This window comes from Aquarana catesbeiana, linkage group LG02 (assembly GCF_042186555.1).
Source record: "Aquarana catesbeiana isolate 2022-GZ linkage group LG02, ASM4218655v1, whole genome shotgun sequence".
NCBI lineage: Eukaryota > Metazoa > Chordata > Amphibia > Anura > Ranidae > Aquarana > Aquarana catesbeiana.
The window spans coordinates 295,093,814-295,107,410 of record NC_133325.1 but is presented as its reverse complement, the minus strand read 5'-3'; the positions used below and the strand labels follow the sequence as shown (position 1 = coordinate 295,107,410).

At 40.7% G+C, this 13,597-nt stretch overlaps 1 protein-coding gene across 8 annotated transcripts in view; it reads right to left on the bottom strand.

Moving 5' to 3' along the window:
* Positions 1 to 7,730: 7,730 nt before the first annotated feature.
* MCF2L (MCF.2 cell line derived transforming sequence like) overlaps positions 7,731 to 13,597 on the bottom strand; it is a 376,112-nt gene continuing 370,245 nt past the window's right edge. For all 8 annotated transcript variants that reach the window (XM_073614529.1, XM_073614527.1, XM_073614528.1 and 5 more), the window contains 2 exons: positions 13,385 to 13,488; positions 7,731 to 13,296 (listed from right to left, as the gene is read on the bottom strand). In XM_073614529.1, coding sequence (XP_073470630.1) covers positions 13,202 to 13,296; positions 13,385 to 13,488 — 199 coding nt within the window. In that variant the 3' untranslated portion in view covers positions 7,731 to 13,201. The remainder of the gene's footprint in view (positions 13,297 to 13,384; positions 13,489 to 13,597) is intronic.

Here is a 13,597-nt window from a genome sequence, read left to right as displayed (position 1 = left end):
ACTTCTGAAGTTAATTGGTTCCACTAGATTTTAGTTTAGGGATATCAGAGTAAAGGGGGCTGAATACAAATGTACGCCACACTTTTCACATATTTATTTGTAAACATTTTTGAAAACAATTTATCATTTTCCTTCCACTTCCCAATTATGTGTCATTTTTTTGTATTGGTCTATCACATAAAATCCCAATAAAATACGTTTTTGGTTGTAACATGACAAAATGTGGAAAATTTCAAGGGGTTTGAATACTTTTTCAAGGCACTGTATGTATGCCATGCTTTCCAGTATGCCATATATGCCAGTATTATACCGGAATGCATGTAACATAGGAAGCAGTTAATTTAGGTGGTAAGCATACATGCATGTAACAGAAAAAAAATAAATCCGCTTTCACAGAACCCAGTCTAATAAAAAAGAAATAGTATGGTAGAAAGCCAGGGATAAAGAATACAAACAAAAATTGATAGAGGCTTTTACTCTGTTACAGATCCATGCACTCCGCTAAGAAGGCTCAGTGCTGGCCCACCTCACATCACAGGAGGAGCAGCCATTTTATCTCTTCCCATACACTTGGAGAATGGAGCCAATTCATATTTCATCTAAAAAAAAAAAAACTATTATGCCCTGTACACACGGTCGGACTTTATTCGGACATTCTGACAACAAAATCCATGGATTTTTTCCGACGGATGTTGGCTCAAACTTGTCTTGCATACACACGGTAACACAAAGTTGTCGGAAAATCCGATCGTTCTAAACGAGGTGACGTAAAACATGTACGTCGGGACTATAAACGGGGCAGTGGCCAATAGCTTTCATCTCTTTATTTATTCTGAGCATGCGTGGCACTTTGTCCGTCGGATTTGTATACACACGATCGGAATTTCCGACAATGGATTTTGTTGTCAGAAAATTTTATCTCCTGCTCTCCAACTTTGTGTCAGAAAATCCGATGGAAAATGTCCGATGGAGCCCACACACGGTCGGAATATCCGACAATACGCATCGGAAAATCCGACCGTGTGTACGGGGCATTAGAATGGAGAAGTTAAACCCCCCCCCAAAAATGTGTTTATAATTTTGGATGGAATTGTGGACAAGACAGACTTGATGGTCATTTACTGCTCTCTGTATTCTGGATGACAGGGATGTACTAACCATAATGGCAATTGTGGGACAGTACCTAGGGCAGTCCACTGTCCAGCCACAGCAGCTCCAAGTTTGACAGGCTGCCAGCAGCAAAGCTGAATGGGTCACCTGCGCCTTCCATCCACAGCTAAATGCCCAATGTGCATGGGGTCAAAAGACTCACTACAATCCAAAAAACACAAAGCCTGGTCTCCTTTCTCTTGCTTGTTGCTCTGTACAGTAAATATATACGGTATCTGTGAATATAAATCAGACAGCATGCTACCCCCAAAAGCATTCTGGCTTTCTTTTTGACCAAACCAAAGCCATGACAAAGGAGGGAACTTTGTTAAAAGTACAGTATATTGCCAATCCAAATACAACCCTACTGGTTGAGGAAATGGTCCCTTGCTTTCTGTTCCTGCATTTACAGATAGCTTAGGGGGCAGAAAATACATTTGACTCTGATGTGGTAGTATCCATATACACAGTACCTGCACTGCCTGGAGATTTAAAGAGTATAAACACAAATGAACACTGACGGGGCTTAGGTACTTTGTAGACCTTCGTGTACAGTACTGTGCAAAAGTTTTAGGCCGGTGTGAAAAATGCTGTAAATTAAGAATGCCTTCAGAAAAAGAAGCATTACATATTTTAGTTTCAATTAACAAAATGGAAAATAAATGAACAGAAGAGAGATCCAAATCAAATCAATATTTGGTGCCACCACCCTTTGCCTTTAAACAAGCATCAGTTATTATAGGTATACTTGCACACAGTTTCTAAAGGAACTCGGCAGGTAGGTTGTTCCAAACTTCTTGGAGAACTAACCACAGATCTTCTGTGGATGTAGGCTGCTTCAAATCCTTCTGTCTCTTCATGTAAACCCAGACAGACTCCATAATGTTGAGCCATTGACCAGGAACAAGTATACAAAGACTGGAGTCAGAGTGAATATAGATATCCTGATCTATATACCATTACTAAAGCTGTTGGATCAGAATGACATCCAAGCAAACAGCATATTTGGACAGCTCTGGCAGCCTGTACATTCCTTTCATGTTTTCTCTATGCTTGCTATAGCCATGAGATGAACATTGCATCTATGGCAGTAGAAGAAATGCTCTAGTTTAAAATGCTCAGTGGATAGATTAAACATAATTTAAAAAACATACCATGTAGTATATTAAAAGTCCCATAGCAGCTCTGGATGTTTGTTAAGCTGGATACACACTATACAATTTTCTGTAGATTTTTTTCTTCAGATTTACCAAAACCATATAACATGAGTTCAAACCTTATGAGTTTTAATTTGTATGCCATCAGGCAGGCCCTTGCACTACGTGGTTTTGGTAAATCTAAAGGAAATCAGTCAAAAAAAGTTGTATAGCGTGTATGTGGTCTAATGCTGTGTACACACGGGCGGACTTTTCGGCATCAAAGGTCGGGCAGTCTTTCCGACGGACTTTCGAACGAAGGGACATGCCTACACACGATCACACCAAAGTCCGACGGATTCATACGTGATGATGTACGACCGGACTAAAATAATGAAGTTCATAGCCAGTAGCCAATAGCTGCCCTAGCGTCGGTTTTTGTCTGTCGCACTAGCATACAGAGGAACAGATTTTTCGACCGGACTCTAATCCGTCGGAAAGATTTGAAACATGTTTTAAATCATAAGTCCATCTAATTTTCGACCGAAAAAGTCCCATGCAGGTCCGATGAAGCCCACACACGGTCGGATTGTCCGACAGATTCGTTCCGTCGGACCAGTCTGGTCGAAAAGTCCGCCCGTGTGTACACGGCATTAGACTACAAGATACAGAAAAATTTTTTCCTTTGTCATATAATTTTGGAAAAATGGTAAATGCTTTCAACACCCGCTGTGACTGCGACAAAAGTACAAAAGCTATGCTACTCCCCCTCTTAGATTGTAAACTCTAATGAGCACAGTTCTCTGATTCCTATGGTATTAAATTGTATTGTAATTGTAGTCTGCCCTTATGTTGTAAAGCGCTGCGTAAACTGTTGGTGCTATACAAATCCTGTATAATATTAATCTTAAGACATATGTAGCGGGTGCCAATGCCAGACACTCCGCATATTCCACCAGCTGCCACAGGACACAAGGCAGCAGAGTTGACACTGACAGGCTTTGTGAAGGGACACAGAAAGAGCTGCAGCCGCTGGGAAATCCCCCCCGCTCTGTATTGTATGCTCTGTTCCCTCCCCTCAATGGCAGGGGGAGAGTACCAATGGGACTCTAGGACTGCTGCAACAAAGGATCCTGGGAATGTAGTCCCCAGCACTGGCAGCCCCACTGTGATCCCAGGGGGTAAAAACAACACAACCCAGCATGCCCAGGGACTAAGGAACAAAAGACAGGTCATGAGGCTGCCTGGGAGAAGGGGAGACCACGAGGTGGGGGAGAGACCGGACACAGGAGAAGAGGTGCTGCCATCCAGGGTCGGTGAGCCTGCCACAATTCCATGGCTGGTTGCAGACATCCCACCAGAGAGAGGACCCCTGGTGCATCTCCAGGCTTCCCTGCAGGCGTGAGACGTTACGGTTTTGAGGTAGCCAGTCGGACAACCTGAAGAACCTGTCTGCCAGGATATCTCCTTTGGGCCTTGATCACAGAATCCTGTGAGCGGGCGTTTACCCATCATACAGAGACACTGCATGCAGAAACCTTTACTTTGCTCATTTCATCAAGCCCTGTGAGGGGGCCCTTTTGCATTACCTGTTCCACCCTGCTGAAAGGGATTATCCTTAACCACTTAGCCAGGATATTTCAAACATACTTTAAAGAGCTAGCTGAAGATATCAGGCATCTCCATTGTGAGGATTTCCCTGTTTATTCTGCATTTAGCATTGACTCAGTGATCACAGTTATGCTCACTAAGGAGGAACTCTAACTTAAAGATAATTCAGATTGTTGCGTATTGCATCACGTGTTTACCACCTGGGCCTGTGATTTTAGGATTTTGGGGAAATAGACTGACCTTCAACAAGCCATTCCGATTTCCCTTCATGCCTGAGCACATAGATCACTTTAGAGCCTTTTTAGGTGGGTTTATTGTGCTATTTGAAATTTGCACTTGACCTTGTGCTATACTGTTCTAAATCAGAGTTTTGCTATTTTTTTGACTACTGGGTTACACTATTACTGTTTGCTTGATGGTAAAGAGTCTTTCAGTAAACATACTTTCTGGTTTACTACAGTTTGTGTCCATTTACCGCTGTGTACATAATAACCGGATTTGCTAGGTGTGCCAGAGGGGCCGAGACAGTTTTTTTGGATTGAGAGGTAGAGTACAGAACCAAACATACTGAAGCGGCTCCTTCGGGGGTGGCGCTACACATACATTGGGGGAAAGGTTGGGGCTTACTTCCTGTCTCTATGACAATCCATTTAGAAAAGTGAGGGAAAATCAACAAGGACATGGACAGCAATAAAAAGCTAATAGGGGTTCTAGCCTTCCCATATTCCCTTTATTTTCTGTCCTGGAAACATCCCCTCCAGAACAGGAAGGGGATTTTCCCCAATGGAGCTTCAGACAGTCAATGGTAAAAAACTTACACAGATTCCAACTTTTACCCATTCTATTGAAAGAAAAAAAAAAGAATAAGTTTTGGCTGAATTCCAGGTTTCATGACAATTTAGTAATGGAAGCTGGCCCAAACAAACTAAATGATGTGGCCTCTGTGTGTGCTATAATGTACTGTAGTAGTATTAGCTACATACAGTAAGTAGCATTATATTCCAGCATCAGTACAGGCAACTTCCCATCTTCGGATAGAATTAAAAATAGTCAGCCTTAGCACTTGTCTGCCATTCAGGAGAAGCCTTGTATTTTTGACAATAAATACCAGGGTTATTCTGATTGGCCGAGGTGGAAATCTTGACATCATCCTCTCGCCTCTCCACCTTGACCAATCAGAGGAAGACTTGTTTCAGTGATAAAAATAAAAGGTGTCTCCTGAAAGATGGAGAAGCACTCAGGTCGACCCTTTTTAAGTCCAGCAACAGACTGAAAATTGCCCATACTGCTGCCAGAATATAGCTCCACTTAATGTACAGTATGTAGCTAATGCTACTACAGTACATTTTAGCACACACAGTGGCCGAATTGTTTAGTAATTGAAGTAGCTTGTTTGGGTCAGCTTGGCCTAAACAAGCTATTTAAAGTGACATGAAACCTGGAATTATATTATAAAGTGTCATCGGGTATCAAAATGTAAGATAGTCATACTTGGAAAAAAGCAAGTGGACCTTAACCTTTTCCGCTTCAGAGAAATCCTTGACTGAAGTCTAAAATGAAAACATTTTAGAGCAGGGGTACTGAATTAAAATTCATGGGGGTCCGGTCAGTAAAGCTTTCTTCCAGCAGAGGTCCGAGTGCCATATTGGTGCTATGACTCTCCTTCACATCACAGCCTCCCGTGCACGTCACAATTATTTTCTAGTGCCCTTGCAGAGACCTGTGTTTTTCTAGTGCAGAAAAACAGATCTCTGCACAAGTGTGAACAAACCCTTACCATCAGTGTCCTCAGTCCCCCCTTCACATCACAGACCCCCTTTCACATCAGTGCCCTCAATCCCCCCTTTACAGCACATCCCCCCTTTTACATCACAGACCGCCCAATCACAGACCCCCATCAGAGACCAGCCCACCAGAGACCCCCCACAATCACAGCCCCCCCAATCACAGTCTGACCCATCACAGACCCCCCATCTCAGATTTCCTCCATCACAGATCCCCCTCATCACAGACCCCCCTCATCACAGAACCCCCTCATCACAGACCCCCCTCATCACAGACCCCCCTCATCACAGACCCCCCTCATCACAGACCCCCCTCTCCTAATATCGCAGCACTCCCCCCTCCCCACACTGTCTGGACCTGCCGTGCTCCCCTTCTTGTGTGAATAAGGTAGGGCAGTGTGGGGAGGAGGGGGGGGGGCGAGTGCTGTGATGATGAAAGGGACAGACCAGCTGCACCTCCCATGTAATTAAAGTGGTTGTATACTCCGCTTGGACATTTTTACCTACAGGTAAGCCTATAATAAGGCTTACCTGTAGGTAAAATGAATATCTCCTAAACCTAAATGGTTTAGGAGATATTCACTCTGCATGCAGGCACTGACGTCCGGCGAAGGTCCGGCGAAGGACCGGCGTATCATGCTGGAATGGAGGACTCCTGCACGCATGCGCGGGAATGACTTCATTGCGGCCCCGCCCATTCACAGCGCCGGAGTCAGCGATCCCGGAAGAAACGGTGAGGCGACATGTCAGCCCCCTTCGTTCTAATGTAAATATTTCATAATGTGCTAGTATGCAATGCATACTAGCACATTATGCCATTGTCTTGCAGTTTTTTTTTTTCCTTCAGTGGTTTACTACCGCTTTAAGGATGATAGCGGCAGACAGGTGAGCCGGCATCAGGGAAAGGGCACTCAGGCAACTATTTGGTGAAGTTGCAGTCCGGATAGGACTGTTAACGGGTCCGGATTTGGACTGTGGTCCACCATTTAGTGATGCTTGATTTAGAGAGTTTCAGTCTTCTAAATCCCCTTCATAGTATAGTGGTTTGCTCATTCTGACCTGAAAGTCAGGCGGAAGAACCAGTGACGAATGCGGGGGACCCAAGGATTAATCAACAGTCTTGGGTGTGTTGGTTTCCCTATGGACTTCTGCCAGAGAAATTTTGCAAATGGAGCTGTGTTTCTTGAGGTACCAGAATACTAGATATGATTATTTTGAATTTTGATAGTTAACCTCTTGCCGCCCGCATAACGCATATGTGCAGAGGTGAAGAGGGTGAGCTTTAATGAACACATGCCGCTCATATGCGTCTATAGGTGGCATAGGTTTCTGTGCAGAGAGCACGCTTACTGTGTGCTCCCAGCACAGAGACTGAGCTGCCAAAGACAGATCTCAGTCTTTACTAAGGATCGGAAACAATGCGGGACCAACTCTTGATCTTGTGACCACCGTAACAGCCAATCACAGTGGTCACATGATTAGGCAGACCTTCCCACCCCCTGGGCAAAATAGCCCATTTAAAGGAATGATAGGTGGGCAGGAAAGGGCTAAAGTTAAAGGGGTTTGGAAAGAGTGGAGAGGGATTAGAACACCTGTCGGATTTTTATTGCTTTCTGTGCCTCTGTTAGGGAGATTCACTCCAATACTTGTTCTGTTTACCATTATCACAGAGTAAAAGTGAAAGAGAATCCCACATTTTGGGTTGTGATCAGAACAGGAATAGAGGGGAAATCTTCTAATAGGGACACTATTTCTGATGACATCCAGGGATTCCATTACTATGGGGGGATTTCCTCTCGTTTCCCGTTTTGGCTACGGGACAGGATGTGAAAGGAAATCTTCCCAGTTGAACACTGATAACAAAAAAAAAAAAAAAAATAGAAAATAAATAAATGGACTGTTTATACCCCTCCCTTACCCTATCCAAAACGAAATATTAGAACAAAGTACTCTTGTTCCTTTATGACGGGAATGAAGCTCCTCTAAAAGAAAACATTTCTGTGCATTAGCTTTCTTCTCAGATTTTGCAATAAGAGACCACAAAACACAATTTAAAATTAGTATTGTTTTTTTTATAAAGACATACAGCAGGGAAATACAATAAGTGTTGCTGAAATGTTTCCAGGAAATCTTCATACATACAGTATTTCACATTCTGTACTAAAATTTACATCAATGGCAGAAAAATAAACAGATGAGATGTTTTCTGTAAAGTGCAGTGACAAGTACTTATAAATCACAGGCAAATAGTGACAAACTCCCATGAGAAAAATAAGGTTTACCACAAATGTCTACACATTATTCTTCAATAACAGTCAAATATTGTACAAAGTATTTACAAATAACTTACAATATAGTAGAGAAGCCCACATCTGTGCAAATTGCGGTATCACCACTGAATAAACATCTCTATATAACACAGTCACCCTAGTAATGGTGTATTGTGTCCGAGGAGTAACAGATTGTCCCGTGATCCCAATTCCCTTTTGTATCAATCATGCTATAGCGGTGCCAACTTATCACCAATGAAACGGCAAACTAACTGAAATAGAGAAAGGCTAACTTCAAGGAAATATATTTTGCAACACAGAAAAAAAGTGTGGTCCTTTAGGAGATCACATTTGAACCTATCTTTGCTGAATTCTGCACATTTTATACCCATTTCCTTTTTGTTTTGAACTTTTCAAAAATTTGATCCAGGATAATAAGGCTGATGGGGAAAATGTACAAGCACTTTGCCCCGAATGCACAACAGATTTTAAAACTCATTGTGCCAAGTGACCTTTCCATGAAATTGGGACATTGCTGCACAGTTTGAGATATCTTCCATCTTCCTGCTTAGGCTAAGCAAGCTTGGCCAAAAAGGCTAGAATAACATCACAGTAGCCAAAACAAGCATTAGCCCACAACTGTATGTCCTGCATAATTAGAAAAAGCTAATAAGCTGCTGCTATACAATGGAAGGACATTGCTTACTAACTATGCAGCTGGGACACAATGGTGGTATGCATGCCGTGATCTTTGTGCAGAAAGCTTATTTCTAATGTTAGCACTAGCACAAGGCATCTTTTTTTTTTAATATAAATATATACAGAAGTATTGCAAATTCTCAGTTAGGAAAAGTCTGAGCTAACTAGCTTGGTACTAGCTAACACATCTATTGGCATAAATGCAGGCTTGAAAAAAATTCAGAAATGGTAGCCTGCTCTTAATATTTAACAAGTGTTACAAAAACTGTAGCACCTACGAGTTCTCTGATTGTTCCTGTCTAAAAAAATTGATCCCAATAAAGAATTTTTTTTTTTAAATATAAAAAATGAAAACTTTTTGGTGCAATTTTTGACTGGTAAGGGTATTAATTGCTGAGGAATATAATAGAGCATTTTTAATGTTGCCTTTTGTTTAATGTGCAAACTTGTGTTATTTAAAGGGTATTTGAACATATATTTGTTCATGTCTGCATTGTTCACTTAATTCATTGAAGAGATTCTGCTTTATACTTTACACTAATTTTATTGGTTCTGTGCATGCATTCTCTTTTATAGAAGAACTGTCAAAATGCATGCACTTCCATACTTTTATAAAAATAGAATTACAGATAAAATTGGGCTGATTTAGTAAAGAAGTTGTGGACGTTCAAGCAATAAAATTGTGTGAATTTTCACTTCACTCATGTGCAAATTTTATATGTATAAAAATTTGCTTTTCGCATGCTTGGATAACTGAAGTGAACATTCGCAGTTTATTGTGTGAAGGTTTTCAATTCTTTTAGTAATCCAGCCACAATATTTTCTGCCTTTATAATATAAGCATATACAGTTATGTCATTAGGTTCAGCAATTTATTTTCTCAAACCTACTTGGAATATACTTTGTAAATTAAAACTTTTCAGAATGAATGGCATAGGTAATGGCTGGCTACACTACAATTCAAAGACTATTACTAATCGGTAAACCTCCTTACCTTGCAGTTTTTATATAAAAAAAATGAAAAGTTTAGATTCAAGGCTTGCAGATTACTGAACTGTAAAATAAATTGCATTATTGCATTATGCTCAAACATCAGGGGATCAACACTAAAATACTAAATGTATACATAGTACCTGAAGTGTGTACCCTGTTTCATGGAATTATTGGAAAAGCTCTAGAATTACCATGAGGAAACCTGAATGCTGTCATAGGCAACATATGGCAGTTAAACTTCCCAAACAATCTGATTACCGAAACAAACCCTTTTTTTTTTCTCTCAAATATTAGACAGAGATCTGCAACCTCATTCCCTGCCTATGCAAACATTTTATCGTTCCTATCGCTGGCAAAAATTCCATGCTGGCCAATGGCCTTGTCACCCAAGATCACTTTTCAGTGGGTTAACACTTAGATCTACAACACTGCATAGACATCCTGATCATTGGCTGATCTTTCTATCATTAAGCCCCCGTTCACATCGGCACAATCTGACATGTCAAATCGCAGCTTATTGCCGGCAACGGCATTGTCCCAATTGGTGCGACGCCACCTTTGCAGTGCCACACCAATTTCCAAAAGTAGTTCCTACACTACTTTTGGCGACTTCGGGGGCGGCTTCAATAGATATCTGTGCATGAACCCACACAGATGTCTTTCACATCTCCCCCGACTCGCACTATAATTTGGGTTCGAAATCGTGCGAGTTCAACTGAAGTCGCACGATTTAAAACCAGCGTTCAGTGTGAACGAGGGCTAAAGGCATGGGGGGGGGTCGTAATGATTTACACACGCCTATATTTAAAAGAAACTTGTTAAACCTGTTTTTTTAACGTTTTATATAAAAATGTTCTTATATATCTAATACAGAAGATATTTTACATAAAACCACGGTTATAATCTAAATGCCAAAAAGAAAATAATATTAGGAGGTTGACAATTTGCAGTATTATTAAGGAGTCACTAATGTGGGGTCAGTCGCTTTTTATTTTTAGCATCAATTCTTTTTGGCATTCCAAACATTCTGATGCTTTTTAAGGGTACATCGCAGTTGATGTCGCTAAAGTCTCCCCAAAATCATACATCATGAATATGCTTTCCAGTAAAAAAAAATATATATATGATAAGGATTCAGTCTACTCTAGAAAGTTGTGTGCATCAGATCTAGCACAGATACATACTACATAGCAATGTTGAAATTATTATGACCACTAATGTTATCAGAAATGAAAGTGCCAAATACCAATGCTGTCATTAATGTCTTGAATGGTTGCTGCCCAAACTGCATGAGATTGTGGAAGCAAAAGTAGTAGTCACATCTCGACTGCATTTTCCTGACAGGCAGTCACTGTATGACTACATCAATTTACTCATTCAATATCAAATTATTTCCTAATTGGTATTCTTGCTTACTGCACAATCATTGGCAGCTTATGTTTAAGCTGGCCAGAACTGTCACTTTTGCCCTTGGGCATGTGAAGAACAGAAAAAGATGTTTTTATGATCTGTTTTCCAGATTAATTAAAGCTGGCCATAGTAATAAGTGAACAGTCTATCTCACAATATTTTCTGGGCCATTTTCTCCCCGAAGGCCATTTTTGGCTGTAGAATTTTTAGCACTAAACACACTTAACATGAAACTAAACTTAATTTTATTTTACATCAATCATTCTAAAATATCAAGCATAACATGATTCTGCTTTCTTTTAATTTTTTGTTACAAAGTCTTTCACCATTGTTCTCCGGCTCCTGTTTTGTCCTGTGCACACACCCTATCCTCCACTGATGTATCTCACCACTACTAGTGTAGAGTGAGCAGTGCCATTATTTCTGGTTACATGCTGCACTCTGTGCTACAATTCTAATAGAGCTGAAAGTGTCAGCAGGTAGATGTGTAGTCCATCTTGGTGATGAGCAGGAAAGGGTGGCTACATTCACATACACAAGGGGGACACGGAGAATGAATGTAGCCACCCTAAACAGCAGCACTTTAGTCACTCGAGTGCTCCTATTTATAGCAGAGGTGAAAAGGAGCGCTGTATGCTCAAATAGTTTTTTTTTATGTGATTGGGGCTGGAAAGAGAGAACTTGACTTGGGGAGACACCTTTCAGGCCATCTTATAACAGGGAAAACAGCAATTTGATATGTCCTGTCAAAATGATTCAGATGTGATCATTCATCTCTATGACCAAATAACATTTTGCCTCTATGAGAAAGAAAGCATAAAAACAAGCCCAGATAAGAAAAACAATGTAAAAAGAAACACTTGTGAAGCATATATTGCAATTCTGAAAACCAGCCCAGCTGGGAATAAGAGATTGGGAGCTACATTTATGCTCAATGAAAAAAAAATCAGATAAGTGTTAAGTTATTATACCCATACATGAGGTATTTTTACCACTCACCACCCTTGGGGGTGATCCTGCTTTCAGTCCTGGTAAACACAGAACAGTCAGTGACCGTATGGTAGCCTTGCTTTGAAGTTCTACACACACGGTACCAGAGTACAATCATTGGAAACGTTCCAACCTATGTATATAGGAGGATCAATATCATGATATCATAATCAATATTCTGACAATCTGGGATAAAACTGTTTGGCTTTTGTGGAAATTTTACTCCATGTATGGGTACAAGGAGAATTATACGATGGGCAGTACAGTGCTGAACCAAACATCTCCTGAGCCTGGAACATGTTATCCTCCCTCATATTCCTTCTGCTAATAAATATAAAAGTGCGCTATAGAATTTCAATTTTTACTAGTGTATTTTAAATAGTATAAGTGTATGTTATGCTTTATGCTTTCCCCAAAGCATCCTGAAAACACCTGGTCAATTTAATGTTTTGGAGTAGCTATTTTCCACAAATGCCAATGCAAGCTAAACTAATACACTTCAGTCTGAATCAAATGTTCTACAGTTACAAAGGCTTGCTTCTGAAGTATGGAAAAAAAATAATCTTTTATCAAATTTTCACGCCATGTAAAACCGACAGTGTTTTCTTTCTTTTAAAAATTGAGTCACAAAACATTGAGCTGGTCTAAACAACACAGTAAAAAAAAAAGGTACAAAGTATAATAGTCCTTATAGATTAATTTTGCACCTGTATGTGAAGAATTGGATGCACTTGTGGAAAGTGCACGGTCTTGGAATGTGGAGCAAAAGCACCATCCATATTTGATGTCACACTGGGACACGTAGTCCTGCAGTGGTGATGATATTCACCACAAGAAAGTGAAATGTTGATAGTGTAAACACTGGTTTTAGCTGTGTAAACTGAACTTCAAATACAGAAAGTGCAGAGTTCAAATGTGGTTCACTCTGGCACGTGACATCATTTCTCCTTGACTACCCTATTCATTGGCTTGGATTGTTCGCATGCAACTGATCAGGGTAAGGAGAGCCATCAAGGCACTTTGTGCCTATTTGGTGGAACAGGTAATCATCTTCACTCTTGGACCTCCGCCAGGCATTTTTCCACCCTGCTCTTCCCATTCGTTTTGCAATCTGGACTTAGCCAACCAGGTCATTCCTGCATTCATATTTTGTTGAAGTTCAGCCCTTGATATCTGAAAAGCTGGTGCTGCTGGCATTACAGCTTTCACTGCAACTTGACGAGGTGCTTAAAGTGCTGGAAGCTGTTACTGATTCTGTAGCGATTAAAACAAAGATGTATTATCACCACCAGTTAAAAAGAAACAATCCACACAAAGCAATTCTGACTACAAAGAAGCTCACCTGAACTGCTAAGAGAATGCACTGACTTGGAAGTTCCAATAAGAGTCATTAAGTTGCTGGCAGGCACTATTCCTTCTTTGTTGGTACTTAGATTCTTCACAAACCTGCATCATTTTCAGTAATAAAAAAACATAAAAAGCACCTTTATTCACTGCACACGCAAATCCGACATATCATTTTCTTCTATACTGCAATATTCCCTGACGCTGGATT